Below are 13,562 nucleotides of genomic sequence, written 5' to 3' on the forward strand. Positions count from 1 at the left end.
GACCCTTTGAATGAGTGGGAAAGTCAATATGCTGCTGGAAGCCAAAGCTGTCAAGACAGGATGCAAAGTCACGGGTAAGAGGGAGATTGATATTGTCCATATGTATGTTGAAGTCCCCCAGCAGTATTACATTTGGGGAAAGTGTGGCTAGGTGGGTAAGTAGAGCATCATTAATGAAGTTATTGTTTGCTTTAGGCGGGCGGTAAACAGTTGCAATGATGGTGGGAACTGGACCAGAAAGTTGACACACAGTTGATTCCAAAGAGTTGATGGTAGGAGCAGATACCGGTAGGACTTTCCACTTCTCGCGGTGAATTATCGCGAGACCTCCACCACACCCGGAGCCTCGAGGTTGACAGATTTAATAGACCGAAGTGGACCGGGGTGTTGTCGCATTTTCCAGTAGCGTTAGCCAACCTAGCAAGGCTATACCTTCAGACTCACTAAAAGCTTCATCCACCAAGATACTAAAAGATAGATACTACATAGCATTTTAGTGTATCTTTGAGATTTGTGAGACTTTACTCTGAATGTTTAACCTTCATGGATGATCAAGTAAATACAACATATATAACTCTTGATGGGTATGTAGATGTAGAGAAACACAGATATCTTTATTTTGTGATCATGTTCACAGCATATATTCTAATAATCTGCAGTAATTCTACTATTGTGTGTCTGATCTGGATTAACCAAAACCTCTGTGAGCCTATGTACATTTTTATTGCAGCTTTATTAATCAACTCCCTTCTTTTCAGCACTGCTATCTACCCAAAGCTTTTATTTGATGTTTTATCAGAAAAACAGAGAGAGAGAGAGAGAGAGAGACAGAGAGAGAGAGAGAGACAGATAGACAGACAGACAGACAGACATACAGCAAAAACAGTAGCAACAACTACACTAATAGTAGTGACTGATGATGATGAACATGACAACAGCAACGCTGGGGGACAATGAGCAGTGACAACAGCAACAACAGTAACCGTAGCTATAATAATACTTTATAATAATAATAATAATAATAATAATAATAATAATAACACTAATATCAGTGATATACGATGCACTTCTACTGCAACTGGAAACTGAGTTTCCCCAAACTGGATGTTTAATGATGACATTTCAAATAATAATGTACAACATGAACAGCTCTGTAGCCCGGATGCTGAACTGCTGGCCGTTGGACTCCGTCCATACCATCTGCCTAGAGAGATCCCGCATGTCATCATCGTTGTCCTGTACATCCCTCCCTCTGCAAACCCAACATCTGCCTGCAGCACCATACACACCACCATCTTCAAACTACAAACTCAACACCCCAGTGCCCTCATCATCATGTCGGGAGACTTTAACCACGTCACCATGGACAGAGTTCTGCCGGCTTTCAAACAATACGTGAGCTGTCCTACCAGAGAGGAGAGGACCCTGGACCTGATGTATGCTAACATTAAGGATGTATACATCTCCTCTTCTCTCCCCCCTCTGGGCAGGTCAGATCACAACCTGGTTCACCTCAAACCCTGCTATGTGCCTCTGGTTAAGAGGAAGCCTACGACCAAAAAACAGTGACCATATAACAATTTAAAACTATAAAATGAACCATTTAAAACTCCATAAATGTGCAAAACACTGCTCATTTGTAGTGGTCTCTCTTGAACTATTTGGAAATAAAAAGATAATTAAAAATAGAAATAAATAATTAACTTAATTATAAATAAAGTTAAAGATTTGTGCACATAAAAATAATTATCAACATAAAGTGTCCTCTTTTGGGATCATAGTAAAGATTTGTTCTCAAAAAGAAATTGCTAAAAATAAATAAAATAAATCTTAAAATATCTTTTTAAGAATCAAAAAGAAGACTGACATCTTAACATTACAAACTATCAACACTGAATATTGCATGGTTGCACTGTGTTTTTACACTTAGTGAGACATTTTAGTTAGACACTTGGGCTTGTGCCAGGCACAGTCTGTTTCTCTGCTTTGTTTTGATCACAGTCATTGCAGAGAAGGAGGCCTCACATAAATATGTGGAGGCAAAGGGTAGTAGCTGCTTCAAAGCTTTCTGTCCCAAGTCAGGGTGCTTCTGCTTCACACACACCCAAAACTGTTTAAGTGTGAACATGGCAAACTTCATCTGGAAGCCACGATCAGATGACACTTCCAAGAGTTTTTCCAGATAGGTGACAGGGAGCTTGCTTCGGTTTGCTTCGGACAAGAGTAATGGGTTTCTCACCCAATCCAGCTGTGCGGATTTCTCCTCCCCGTCATTGACGCTGCTGCGTCTGTACAGACGCTGCTGCAGGATTTCCAGCTCAAACCGTTTTCACAGAAAGCGGCATTGACAACATTAAATATGTCCTCTCCTGTTGTTTTCCCCTTCAAACTTTTGCAGAATAGTATGTGCTCATAAATGTCGTCAGTATCAACGTACCTCACAAAAGCAACAAGTTGTGCATTTCCACTGACATCTGTGGATTCATCCAGCTGGAGTGAAAAGGAGTCGCTAAGTTTTCCCACAACTTGCTCAACAATGTCTGTTCCCATTGTATCTACTCTGCGGCAAATAGTGTCATTTGACAAAGGCACAGTCTTTAATTTCTCCGCTGCGTTTTTGTCCAGCATAGTCTCAGCCGGCACTACAGCCGCTGGAAGGAGCAGGTCTTCAGTGATAGTGAAAGACTTCTTGGCTTTAGCTACGAGCAAAGACACTGCATAAGAGGCCTCCAGGGCTTTGGCTGATGTTGTGGAGGCCTTCCGCATCGTGTCTTGAGATGATCTGAATTCAGACAGTTTCCTCTTCATCCATGTTTTGTCTTAAGATCACGCTGCAGATGTGCTGGCTTCATGCTACTGTTAGCTAATTTCTCCCCACAGAAAAAACACAGTGCCTTGGGTGGGTTGCAACTTGTGGACGTAAATTCAATTAAAACATAATCTTCAAGATACAGCCGGAATTTTGCCGGCTCTGGTTTGGACTTCTTTGCCACTTGTCCCTCCGTGTTTTCAAAAGAACTGCTGCTACGCTTAAACCACGACTCCATCGTTGATCCAAGTGATTGACAGCTAATGCCAGGTGGCATATGACAGGTTGGGTCGAACCATCCTGGTATGGGGGAGACTCTGGGTTTTTAGGATAATGAAATTGAATAGCCTACTGAATATAAAATTTGTTTTATGAACTTATACACTTATTTTCCTAAATATTTATTAAATAATAATTTTTATGATTTTTGCTTGGATGCTACTTTTTAAATATATGTGTATTTTAAAATCTCACGTACCCCCTGGAGTGCCTTCACGTACCCCCAGGGGTACCCGTACCCCCATTTGAGAACCACTGTTCTAGTGCCTAGAAATAGCAAAGTCGGTAGCCTTTCCTCAGTTACGACACCTCTGCTCAAGAGAAGACTGCAACTAGTGTCGCCACCACCACGCGCAAATATAAATAGTTACGGTGCTCCCGTGATGTCACATTGATGCGCTACAGGTTGGGAATGGTGAGTATACCGAAGCTTTAAGTCAAGTCTTCAGCCTGAGCCTGCAGCTCCAGAGGGTCCTTGTGCTGCCTCGCCTCATTCCTGTGCCAAAGACGCCGCGTCCCAGAGGCCCTCAGGACTGCAGACCGGTGGCCCTGACGTCCCACATCATGAAGACCCTGGAGAGGCTCGTCCTGGAGCAGCTAAGGCCTATGGTCAGGCCCTTCACTGATCCACTACAGTTCGCTTACCAGCCCCGCCTGGGAGTTGAGGACAGCATCATCTACCTACTGAACAGAGTCTACACTCATCTGGACAAGTCGGCGAGCACTGTGAGAGTCATGTTCTTTGACTTCTCCAGTGCTTTCAACACCATCCGTCCGGCTCTACTGGGTAAGAAGATGGCTGCGATGCAGGTGGAGGCCCCCCTCGTGTCCTGGATTGTTGATTACCTGAGCTCATCGTGGATCTGAGGAGGGCGAAATCACCTATGACCCCTGTTTCCATCCAGGGGGTCCCTGTGGACACTGTAGAGGAGTATAAGTACCTGGGGGTATACTTTAATAATAAGTTGGACTGGACCCGAAACACCGAAGCTGTCTACAAAAAGGGCCAAAGCCAACTCTTTTTCCGAAGGAGGCTGAGGTCCTTTAACATCTGCCTGACGAGGCTGAGGATGTTTTATGAGTCTGTTGTGGCCAGTAAGATCTTCTTCCCTGTCACATGCTGGGGCAGTCGGATGAGGGTCGCAGACACCAACAGACTAAACCAACTGATCAGGAGGGCCGGTGATGTCGGGGGGGGGAGCTGGACACTCTGACGATGGTGACGGAGAGGAGGATGCTGTCCAGGCTTCAGTCCATATTGGACAATGTCACACACCCTCTCTACGACACACTGGCCCAGCAGAGGAGCACCTTCAGCAGAAGACTCCTCTCACCAAGATGCACCACAGAGCGCCACAGGAAATCATTCCTGCCTGTGGTCATTAAACTCTATAACGCCTCCCTAAGAGAGTCAGACACACCCCCCCCTTCTGTAATCTGACTTAAACAACGGACAATCATTTCTTGCACTTTTTGCACATTATTAAACTGTACATTTGATCTTTCTTTTATATATATATATATATATATTAATATATATATCTTTCTTTTATATTGATATATAGTTATATATACATATTTATATTTATATTTTGTTCTTAATAAATGTTGTTTGTATAGCTGGAGTTTTGTAACAAAAATAATTTCTCCCTGGGATTATTAAAGTATTTCTGATTCTGTATCATCCTCTCTTCAATCCGATCATGTATGGACTGAAAATGAAAGAAATCTATAAACACCTCAAGAGGTTGTTCTGCAAAATAGTCTAATGTAGGAACAATGATGCACAGTCCTATTAATTCAAGAGATGTCATTTTTGTGACCTTTGATGGTATTTAATGTGAGGACTGGTTGGTGTAACAGTAGTGCACAGTAAAGAGCATCAGTTTCATTAATGTAATGAATAATGTCTAAGCAATTGGGTACAGTTTTTAAAAATTACTAAATAAAGAAATTTATTGTGTAGCCTGTCTGATTTCAATAGGTAGAGTGTTTCATAGTCTGTGGGCCTGAGCAGCAAAGACCCAGTCACCTTTAGTCAAGACTCATAATAATTATCATGATTACCATTCGTTGTAATAGTCAGAATGTATGTGTGATGCTTTAGCAATCAGACTGGTTTGATTTGTTATAAAGTTGTCCATATCAGTCTACCCTAGTGAAGACACATGTGAGAGGTGTGACGTGCTACGGTAAGCATACAGATTCATTTCCGGTTTACTTCCTGCTCTGTGTACACTGTTTGGTGCTGTAGCTCTGTCAGTGAACGCTAAATATAAATTTATTTTACTCGTTACAGCGGTTATTTTCCCGCTAAACATGTAAACGTAGACTAGTTCTACCTAAACACTCTGAGTTACTCTTTCTTTTAGCGACTTTTCGCTATTTTCAAAAGTTTTTCATACACGCTAGTTTCATTAGCATTAGCAGTTAGCTATGGCTTCTCCCTCTCCCTCTCCTCTGTCCTGCTCAGTGTGTCAGATGTTCAGTTATTCCTCTGCCTCCTTTAATGATAATGGTACCTGTATTAAATGTAGTTTATTTATTGCGCTGGAGGCGAGGCTTAGTGAGTTAGAGGAACGGTACCGCACCACGGAGATATCTTTAGCCGCTATAGTTAGCCAGCCCCCAGTAGCCGGTGCGGTCTGACCGAAGGTAGCTTCTTTTAGCCGTCCCCCGGTAGATCCCCCGGTAGTTCTCCCAGTAAATCCCGAGCAGCCGGGAAGACAGGGAGGCTGGGTGACTGAACGGAGGAAGAATAAAACGCAGAAGCCCACAGTTCACCACCAACCCATTCATGTTTCCAATACATTTTCCCCACTCAGCGATACACCCGCTGAGGAACCAACTCTGGTTATTGGCAGCTCCATAGTCAGAAACGTGAAGTTAGCGAAGCCAGCGGCCATAGTTAAATGTATCCCTGGGGCCAGAGCGGGCGACATTGAATCAAATTTAAAACTGCTGGCTAAAGATAATCGTAAATATGGTAAGATTGCTATCCACGTCCACCAACGATTACGCCAATCGGAGGTCACTAAAATTAATGTGGAGTCGGTGTGTAATTATGCTAAAACTATGTCGGACTCCGTAGTTTTGTCTGGACCCCTGCCCAATGTGACCAGTGATGACATGTATAGCCGCATGTCGTCATTCCACCGCTGGCTGTCGAGGTGGTGTCCAGAAAACGATGTGGGCTTCATTGATAACTGGAAGCCTTTTTGGGGAAAACCTGGTCTGATCCATCCCACTTTGGATGGAGCGGCTCTCTTATCTAGAAATATGGCGGAGTTTATTTCTGAAACCTGACAGTCCAGAGTTGGGACCAGGAAGCAGAGCTGCTGTCTTACACACTTCTCTGCGCTTTCTTTAGAAAAGTCACCCACCCAAAACCCCATAGAGACTGTGTCTGTCCCCCGACCACCTAAATTATTTAAAGAAATACAAACAAGAGGAGTTCAACATAAAAATCTAATAAAAATTAAAACCAACTCCTCAGTAGCACAAAATAAGAGAATGAAATGTGGACTGTTAAATATCAGGTCTCTGTCCTCTAAAGCTGTTTTAGTGAATGAATTAATATCAGATTATGATATTGATTTACTTTGTCTTACTGAGACCTGGTTGTCCCACGAGGAGTATGTTAGCCTAAATGAATCCACCCCCCCCAGTCATATTAATACTCACATTCCTCGAGGCACTGGCCGAGGAGGTGGAGTAGCAGCTATATATGATTTGAGCGTTTTAATGGACCCTAAACCTAAACTAAATTATAATTCATTTGAAAGCCTTGTTCTTAGTCTTTCTCACCCAAACTGGAAAACACTGCAGCCAGTTCTATTTGTTATAATGTACCGCGCTCCTGGACCATACTCTGATTTTATATCTGAATTCTCAGAGGTTTTATCAAGTTTAGTCCTTAAATCAGATAAAGTTATTATTGTAGGTGATTTTAATATTCATGTGGATGTTAACAATGACAGCCTTAGTAATGCATTTATCTCATTAATAGACTCAATTGGCTTCTGTCAGAGTGTAAATAAACCAACTCATTGTTTTAATCACACTCTTGACCTTGTTCTATCATATGGCATTGATATTGAACATTTAATAGTCTTCCCACATAATCCTTTCCTATCTGACCATTATTTAATAACTTTTGAATTCATACTATTAGATTATAAGCCATTAGGCAAAACTTCCTACAGCAGATGTCTATCTGACAGTGCTGTAGCTAAATTTAAGGAGGAGATTCCTTCAGTGTTTAATTCAATGCCATGTCTGAATTTAACAGAGTCCTATAACGACTTTAGTCCCCCTGAAATTGATAATCTTGTCGATAGTGCTGCAGGCTCACTACGATCAACATTAGACTCTATTGCTCCTATAAAAAGGAAATTATTAAAACATAGGAGACTAGCACCTTTGTATAACCACCAAACCCGCCAGTTAAAACAAATAGCTAGGAAATCTGAAAGGAAATGGCGCTCTTCCGAATTATCAGAATATCGCTCAATTTCGCAAGATAACCTTAAAACCTATAGAAAGGCCCTCCGTAATGCCAGAGGAGCCTATTACTCAGCACTAATAGAAGAAAATAAGAACAACCCTAGGTTCCTCTTCAGCACTGTAGCCAGGCTGACAGAGAGTCACAGCTCTATTGAGCCACATATCCCCATAAACTTAAGTAGGAACGACTTTATGAGCTTCTTTTATAATAAAATTATTACTATTAGAGAGAAAATTAATCACCAACTGCCATCAACAGTTATCAGTGGCTCTCCAAGTTCAGGGACTTTTCTAATGTAAACTCAGATATATATTTAGACTGTTTTTCTGCTATCGATCTTCATCAGTTAACTTCAATAATTTCTACATCGAAGCCATCAACCTGTCTGTTGGACCCAATCCCAACTAGGCTGCTTAAAGAAGTTGTTCCCTTAATTGGCACTTCTTTACTGGATATGATTAATCTTTCTTTATTATTAGGATATGTACCACAGTCCTTTAAAGTAGCTGTAATTAAACCCCTTCTTTAAAAGCCAACTCTTGACCCAGGGGTTTTAGCCAATTATAAACCGATTTCTAACCTCCCCTTCCTCTCTAAGATTCTGGAGAAAGTAGTCGCCAAAGAGTTGTGTGACTTTCTACATAACAATAGTTTATTTGAGGATTTTCATTCAGGATTTAGAGTCCAGCATAGCACAGAGACAGCTCTGGTTAAAGTTAATAATGACCTTTTGATTGCTTCAGACAATGGACTTGTATTATTAGATCTTAGTGCTGCATTTGACACCATTGACCATCATCGACCTTCATTCCTCCGACCTCCATCCATCCCTCATCCCTCAAACCTACCTCCACCCCTCATCCCCCGAACCTACCTCCATCCCTCATCCCTCGAACCTACCTCTATCCCTCATCACTCGAACCTACCTCTATCCCTCATCACTTCATCCCTAATCCCTTCACCCCTCATCCCTCAGTATACCACATTGGTTCACATTTGTTCATTATGTGCAATAAACTTTTCTTATTTCATACATTTGATGGCGTGGTCGTTGTTAGTGAATACATTATAGAAAAATACCAGCAACAATTTGCAACACCATAAATCTACAAAACCAATGCAAAAATAATTATTTGTAAAAGAGAGAGTTGTTTCAGAGCTTGGGCATACCTTATTTAAATAGCAGCTCACATCGACGGCCTTTCTGTGACACAAACAGGTTAATCACCATGTCAAACTCCACAGTTTCTCCCTGCAGATCATTGGGTAATGGGCACATGCAAAGACACCAAGTGCCTGGCTTTCTCAAAGAGAGCCTTTGACTTCTCGATCATTAAGTCACAGCACTATGCAGCTTCTGACACATTATCAGAGCGCCGCATTCTGCACAGCGTTACAGCGGCTGCAGCTGTGTCTGCATCTGGATGTGGCTGATGGTCATCTGTGGTCGTTTTGAGAGTATCTGTGGTCTAAGATGTGTACTTTGCAACCTGTGTGTTTGACAGGTGATCGGCTAATTGACTGTCTAAAACAGAGAACTGGTCGTCGCTTTCTGTTAGCCAGTCTATTAGCTGAAACAACGTAACACAAAACTACGATATTGTCCTTTTGTGTTATTTGAACATCATTTGGATGATGTGTTCCCAATCTCTGTACTCTGACTTTAAAGAAAATTGATTAGAAAGTAAATAATCCAACTCGTGCATGTTCATGCTAACGCCCGCCATACTACGAATTAGCCTCACTGTACTGTAGCTACTGCGCTGTGATTGGTCAAAGGTCAGCCTTCGGGCTGAATGAAATTAGCCCAAATGGGCAGCATATGAAGGGGGCATGTCAGGACACCTGTCAATCAAAAGTCAATGGAACCTTACGCTACTGAGCTTGGACTTAATGAATTTTGCCCAAATGGGGGCGCGTCACAACGCCTGTCAATCACAATCGAATGGAAGCTTATGCTACTGTGCTCGGGCTGAATTAATTTAGCCCATTCACAGGAAAAAAGCCAGGATATATCATATATCCTGGGTTTTCTGTCACTTTTTGGTGCTGTTGCTGCTCTAGGTTCTAACAAAATTCAAAACAATATGTTCTAAGGGTTTTAATAATAGTTTTTCATCTTTACTGTAAAAGATAAGGGGGGCTTAGCCCTGTTAGCCCATATATACCAGCCGTCCCTGAACAACATACTGTCATACTGCTGAGAGAAGATTTGTGGCTAAAACCTTAAGTAAAAGTAATTCAGTTCATTTCACCTTTGTTGTTCATCCACAGGGAATTAAGTGTATGGTATTGTGCGTTCGAAAGAGGGGGCATTGACTTTGCAGAATACACATTCTTAATGTTGCCATAGCATTTATCTAGAATCTTGTTATTTTGGGTGTTGCATCGTACATATTGCTCAAATCCTGGCAACACAGTCTCTGGCTGACAGTGGTTAAAATCAGCTAAAAAGAAAATAGGTGCCCCTGGGGGGCGCTGCAGCTGTTCGTGTGCGTGTATTTGATTTCTGATATTCAAAGCAGCTTCTTTTCTTGACACGGAGTTCATCCATCTTGGGCATCAGCCACTGCACGTTGCTCAGAATCAGCCTCCCCGTCTCCCTCGCTTCCATTGTGGCCTTGTGCTGGTTTGTGTTGCTCAGATGGCAGTGAGCAGATGACGTGGTGGTGTGGATTGGAATGATCGGAGGGATAGTATTGTGTCCCTGCAGTATACCCGGTGTAATCCATATTCCCACTGTGAAGTTTTTGTAGAACAAAGAACTAAAAGTCCACTAATGATCAGAGCCAGCAGGAGGATGGCCAAGTTTTGTAGAGCCGATGCCACTGTTCGAGGCTACCAACAGTTGCTGTTAACGCAACACAATACAGTCACAAGCACAATCCCTTTAAAGAGCGTACTGCCGTTAAACATGACCACTTAAAACACAACATCAACAAGACATTAGCAACAGTAGCATGAGCCTGGGTCGCTGCAGAGCCGTCCCACCGGAAGATTGGAGGATTTAATGCTATGGGAGGCTTTAATGCTCTAACCTACACTGACCACATTTTTCCCAATATTCCAGAGTACTGCTCAATTGCTATATATTTAGCCACATGTTGCAGTGATCACAACCTGGTTGCCATTACAAGGAAAAGCAATACATCTAGGGCTGGAAATAGAATCTGTCTCCAACGGTCTTTTAGAAGGTTTAATCAAGACCTGTTTGTGATGGAAGTTAAATATGAGGAGTGGACTGGACTGGAATGGACTGCTCTAACTGTTAATGTCACTGCCATTAATGTGCAACCAAATGGAGCAGAGTAGCCTCAAAGTAAACACAAACTCAGAGACAAACAGAGGCCAGTTTGACTTGTTGCTACAAGTAACTGTCAGCAACAATGTAAGATGCCGTTAGCTAGTTAGCTTGTGTAGCTAATGTTAGCTGACTTAGCCCCAGATTGCCAGGAGCCAAACCTGGCAAAAAACACCTTGGTCGTCAAACTGTCCTCCATCGGCATCAGATGCTGCATTCAGTCCCAGTCTGGATGTGCTGTTCACTGATAGCTCCCAGTCCCGGCAGTCTGCTACAGCTGCTTGTTTTTAACTGGAAATACGTAAATATGTGGAAGCAAATAGCCGACTGATTTCCGTTTTTAGAGGGTTATGTATGTTTCCCAACAACAGCCAAATACAGAATGCAGAAAATAATAATAATACATTGGTTAGTGCATTTCTGTAGCAATGATGATTAGTATCCTGAAAATACGACACAGGCAAACATCCCAGTAAAGAGCACCTATGGGTGCAGGCCTCTAGAGTTTGATGAAGTTGTTCAGATGATAGTAGCACTTGGAGATTTTAATGAGATCCATGGAGGGTGCTGCAGGCTGATAAAAACAATCCTCAAACAGTTCACTTTCTAAATGTTTACTGGAATAGTTCAACAATCACACAGGTACAGGTCAGGGTCAGGTACCAGTGAATAAAAGACAATCTAATCCAGGTTTCTCTATGTTAATGTGATCTTTAAAGCAAGACTTTACTCTGAATGTTTCTGGAGATGAACCTAATGCATTTCCTGGTCAGGTATCTCTATATGAATGAGAAAATCACATACGAAATCTTCATAGTGAAACTTCTTTTCTTTAGTTTTTGTATTCCTCTTCTACAATCTGCCTGTCATATTCATTATTGTTTAATCTGTGACAACATTAATGGATGATCAAGTAAATATAACATATATAACTATTGATGGGTATGTGGAAGTTCACAAATACAGATATCTTTATTTTGTGATCATGTTCACTGCATATACATTAATAATCTGCAGTAATTCTACTATTGTGTGTCTGATCTGGATTAACCAAAACCTCCATGAGCCTATGTACATTTTTATTGCAGCTCTGTTAATCAACTCTCTTCTTTACAGCACTGCTTTCTACCCAAAGCTTTTATTTGATGTTTTATCAGAAAAACAGATCATATCATATTCAGCCTGTGTCTTTCAATGGTTTGCATATTACTCTCTAGACTGTTCAGAGTTCTTACTGTTGTCAGCCATGTCTTATGACAGGTATGTATCCATATGTAAACCTCTGCAATATCCAACTATCATGAAGAAAAGAACAGTCTATATTTTGTTGGTTTTATCTTGGCTTGTGCCTGTTTGTCAGCTTGCAGTGCCAGCAGTACTGAATGCTAATGTAAAACTCTGTAACTTTAATTTCAAAGGAATAATTTGTAACAGCACAGTTAACAAACTTCATTGTGTGAGTTCAAGAGCGATGACTATATATGGCTTGATTGTTTTTTCAAATGCTGTAGTTCTTCCTGTGCTTTTTATATTGTTTACATATACAAAGATCTTTATAATATCCCATCAAAGTTGTAGAGAAGTCAGGAGAAAAGCTGCACAGACCTGTTTACCACACTTAATAATTTTAATCAATTTTTCCTGTTTGACTGGATATGATGTACTTCTACTGCGACTGGAAACTGAGTTCCCCCAAACTGTACGTTTAATAATGACTTTACAAAAAATTTCGTATCATCCTCTCTTCAATCCGATCATATATGGACTGAAAATGAAAGAAATCTATAAACACCTCAAGAGGTTGTTCTGCAAAATAGTCTAAAGTAGGAACAATGTAACTGTACAGTCATAATAACTTATGTGATTTTATGTGATTTCTGTGATCCTTTAAAGGTATTTAATGTGAGTGTGTGTGTGTGTGTGTGTGTGTGTGTGTGTGTGTGTGTGGATGTTTCCGTAACAGTAGTGCAGAGCAAGAGCATCATCAGTTTCATCAATGTAATGATTAATGTCTGAGCAACTGGCTGCAGTTTTTCAAAAACCCTGGATAGGTCATGCATACTGCAGAGCTTCATTGTGAGGCCAACGTTTTTCTGCTAGTGCCCTTCATTAGGGTGACTTTGCTAATATGGCATTAAATTTCTCTTTCTTTGACTGACTGCAGAACAACAGAACCCTGCTACCACCAATGTCTTTCATACTGGAATCATTTTCTTCTGAGTGTACTGTTGAAGTTCATCGTGCTCATAAAGTGAACATGACAAATTAAATGCCTGTCTAAAAAGCAGGTCTCAACTGTGATTTGGAGTTTATTGAAATAATTACAGCAAACAAATAAACAACATAAATAATGATTATTATTATTATTATTCCAATAATTGTAATCACCTCCATATATTGGATATAGTCTCACATGATTTAAAGAGGGTGAGCTTACTTCTCATCTCTCTCATGTGGTGTTTCTTCCTTCATTTTGGAACAAAAACTCTCAAGGGATTCAGTTCTTCCCTGATGTACCAGTTGTGGTCATAACCTTCCAACTGTATGTTCTATTTACGCTCAGCACAGATAATAACAATAATATCAGTAATCATAATGAGGTTTGGTAAGTGTGTGTAACGGATGTGGGTAGGGCATGGAAGGAAACGGCTCAATTACTTGTTTTT

At 41.1% G+C, this 13,562-nt stretch overlaps 2 protein-coding genes across 2 annotated transcripts in view; both read left to right on the plus strand.

Moving 5' to 3' along the window:
• The window catches only part of LOC127365058 (uncharacterized), a 205,371-nt gene that overhangs the window by 136,442 nt on the left and 55,367 nt on the right, over positions 1-13,562 (plus strand). The window lies entirely within an intron of this gene.
• LOC127365078 (olfactory receptor 11A1-like) lies at positions 11,478-13,250 on the plus strand. The gene has a single exon (XM_051402810.1). The coding sequence runs from the start codon at positions 11,798-11,800 to the stop codon at positions 12,716-12,718; it is 921 nt and encodes a 306-aa protein (XP_051258770.1). The 5' UTR covers positions 11,478-11,797; the 3' UTR covers positions 12,719-13,250.

This window comes from Dicentrarchus labrax, unplaced genomic scaffold, assembly GCF_905237075.1.
Source record: "Dicentrarchus labrax unplaced genomic scaffold, dlabrax2021, whole genome shotgun sequence".
NCBI classification, from domain to species: Eukaryota; Metazoa; Chordata; class Actinopteri; family Moronidae; genus Dicentrarchus; species Dicentrarchus labrax.

Coding starts and splice junctions, on each gene's coding strand:
- LOC127365078 (XM_051402810.1), top strand. CDS start 11,798: ATGGATGATCAAGTAAATATAACATATATAACTATTGATGGGTATGTG.